Source organism: Protobothrops mucrosquamatus, unplaced genomic scaffold, assembly GCF_001527695.2.
Source record: "Protobothrops mucrosquamatus isolate PMUCROS unplaced genomic scaffold, P.Mucros_1.0 scaffold266, whole genome shotgun sequence".
NCBI classification, from domain to species: domain Eukaryota; kingdom Metazoa; phylum Chordata; class Lepidosauria; order Squamata; family Viperidae; genus Protobothrops; species Protobothrops mucrosquamatus.
The window spans coordinates 423185-426506 of NW_015386611.1; the positions used below are offsets into that span (position 1 = coordinate 423185).

The 3322-nt window shown below is 34.8% G+C and overlaps 1 protein-coding gene across 1 annotated transcript in view; it reads right to left on the bottom strand.

Annotated features, from left to right (window-relative positions):
* Window positions 1-2972, bottom strand: part of LOC107286254 (guanylate cyclase 2G) — a 41532-nt gene extending 38560 nt beyond the window's left edge. Inside the window, exon 1 of the mRNA XM_015814597.2 lies at window positions 2598-2972. Coding sequence (XP_015670083.2) covers window positions 2598-2972 — 375 coding nt within the window. The remainder of the gene's footprint in view (window positions 1-2597) is intronic.
* Window positions 2973-3322: the final 350 nt, after the last annotated feature.

The window sequence follows — 3322 nt, forward strand, 5'->3', positions numbered from 1 at the left end:
TGTCTAGTTTAACGAAGAGAAGGACGAGGGGGGACATGATAGCAGTGTTCCAATATCTCAGGGGCTGCCACAAAGAAGAGGGAGTCAAGCTATTCTCCAAGGCGCCTGAAGGCAGGACGAGAAGCAACGGATGGAAACTGATCAAGGAGAGAAGCAACTTAGAACTAAGGAGAAACTTCCTGACAGTTAGAACAATTAATCAATGGAACAACCTGGCTCCAGAAGCGGTGAATGCTCCAACACTGGAAGTTTTAAAAAAGAGACTGGAGAGTCATTTGTCTGAAATGGTGTAGGGTTCCTGCCTGAGCACGGGGTTGGACTCGATGATCTCCAAGGTCCCTTCCAACTTTATTATTATTATTATTATTATTATTATTATTATATGTGCACAGTCATTAGGAATCAAGCTTAATTCAAAGGTGATTTCACTTTTAAGCAATGGATATCTAATGCAAGGTTTACATGGATATTAGAATGAATTTTTATTTCAGTATAGATTTCTTATGGTGAGCCTGAGATTAGAGACCAATAAGTCCAATTACTTGTTAAATATATATTTCTTAACATTTACAGTTGATCTGCAAGCCATGGCTTTGCAATTGTGGATACCAACTCAAAATATATGGTCAATGGCAAAGGATGATAGGAACTGTCTAATACAGTGGTGGCGAACCTATGGCACGGGTGCCAGAGGTGGCACTCAGAGCCCTCTCTGTGGGCACGTATGCCATCACCCCCCAGTCCTAGGCCTTTAGCTGAGTTTTATAAAACCTTTTCGCTTTAGGTCTCCGCTGCCGTGTACAAAAAAAAAAAGGTTCAATCAGTCAATTTCAACTTCTCGCGGGGAAAAAAAAAGATCTTGCAAAGGTGGAATTGATTGATTGAACTTTTTAGTCCCACCCAGTCTGCTGTTACCATCGTAGCCATGCCCACCCAATGGGCCACACCCAGCCAATGGGCCACACCCACCTGGCACTCGACGATGCATAAGTGGGTTTTGGATTGCAGTTTGGGCACTCAGTCTCTAAAAGGTTCGCCATCACTGGTCTAATAACATACAGAGATCCAGTAGTTTCCCGACCTGAATTTAAAGTTTCACATTTGTATGCACGGAAAATTTGAAAGTTTGATTAGTGCACTTCTATAACTATTTTTTAAAAGAATAAAAGTAATAATATAATTGTTATCATTTATAATAATAAGAGTCAAGTGTTTTAAAGGTTCTCATAGTTTTGACATGCCCCTTAAATGTTCACAGACTAGTCAATGATATATAGTGATTTAGTGCATGATCTGGGACTATGGATAGTTCTGAAATACAATGTGTTTAGAATACAAGATAGTGAGGGGGAGATGTATTAAAAACATGATATTTTAGATGTATTAAAAACATGATATTAAAAACATGATATTTTTTTAGAAAATCAGCACTTCCCTCAATTTGGGCACTTCGCTGCTGTATTAAAAACATGATATTTTTATGTTTTAAAATGTATTAAAAACATGATATTTTTTTAGAAAATCAGCACTTCCCTCAATTTGGGCACTTCGCTGCTGCAAATTTGGAAATCAATAGTATTATAGAACTTTATATTTAATGTTTTGAACTGCTTGTTAAAAATAACTGGTAACTAAAGTAAACTTAATTTTCAACAAACTGAAGAGATTAATGAACCAAAGGTTTTTTTTACTAGAACGTTCCAGGGAGAAGTGTTAATCAAACTTCATCAATCCATAAGTACAATTTGGTTTTTCTTCAGACCAAATCTATGCCTCTAGGAGAGAAAACAAGTCACCTATACAGAACTTGGTATCTTTGTAATTAATTTCAAAGTATTTGAAAACCTGCCCAGGTTATATTTCTTCATAAATAAATATGACCGACAGAGGGAATGGAGAGAGAAAGAGAGTCAAGCAAATAGCAAATCTAGCTTCTAGGAGAAGGAAATGTTCATTAATCATTATGATTGGGATAAATCTTTTATCAAAAATAAAAAAGGAGTTTTAAAGAGGAGGACATTGTTTTGCATTTTGGAAAGATCTGTAGTATTTCCAATATTGAACAAACAATAAAAAGATAAAATAAATAATATTTTCAAACTCCCACATCTGTAAAGACTGCTCATATATAAAACACCTCAAACAAATGTACATATTTACTGGCACTGTCTCACATTTGGAAGAAGATAAACTCTAAGCAGCAATCATCTTAACAAATATCCAGTTCTGACCAAAAGATATTAAAACAGTCCAAAACATTCCTTATTTTTCAACTAAAATTGAAATCCACAAAAAGTCTACAATACCTGAAAATGCCAACCCATGCTGATCATTATATAAATAAAATGACACATCTATACACAATGGTATACAATTAAAGATTAAAAAACATTTTAAAAGATGGATGAGACCAGAGAAAATTTAAATAAATAGTAGAATGGGCATATTAGAAATATGAACACGAAGTCCCGTAACATTTTGGTTACAATATAGATTTCTAAAACTATTAAAATGAAGCCTAGGATAACAGGTTACTATAAAATTAAAATCAAGTAAAAGTTAGCATAATCACTGAATAGGATGATCACATACTATACCTCGGCAGCCTCTGAGCAAACTGGCCCAAACAAAGCAGAAACATTTTCTTTTTGAACTTGATTGATGAAAGCTTGGAGGGACTTCTTAGCATCACAACTGCAGTCACCATATACATACTCCAGTTTGTAGTAGTATAGATAAGATGGATCTGCATTGACTTTATTGATGGCAATCTCAAAAGCTGAGGTTAACCTTTGGGCACTCAAAGGATGGGAGATATTGCAAGGAGCCTGAAAAGCTACTATGAGTTTGGACCTTTCGGTACCAAGGATTGTATTACAGGTACTCAAATATATAGTCAAAGGAACAAAAATGATTGAACTATAGTAAAGGGAAATTGAATACCATGAGTATTTGCTAAAGTACTGCAGCATCATGGCAAGAAATATTAAGATAACCTTGTAGACCTTTCATTGTTCTTTCTTTTATGTTGTTTATATTTGTGCTTTAAATTATGATATCAACACCTTTGTCATGCATCAAATGGTGCTAATTAACTGAATCCTTGATCACCATAGTAGCTAGTTTCCTTGCAATAGCACCCTTGTGTTTGGAGGAATAATTTACTGCAAAGCCCTGAATTTGTTTAATTCTGACTTAGTATGATACAAGAAACAAAACATTTTAAGTGATTGATGTACAAAATCATTTCACTTTTGTGTACGGTTGTTATTTCATAAATATGAGGAAAACATGTTTTTGAAATCTTGGATGTAACATGAAC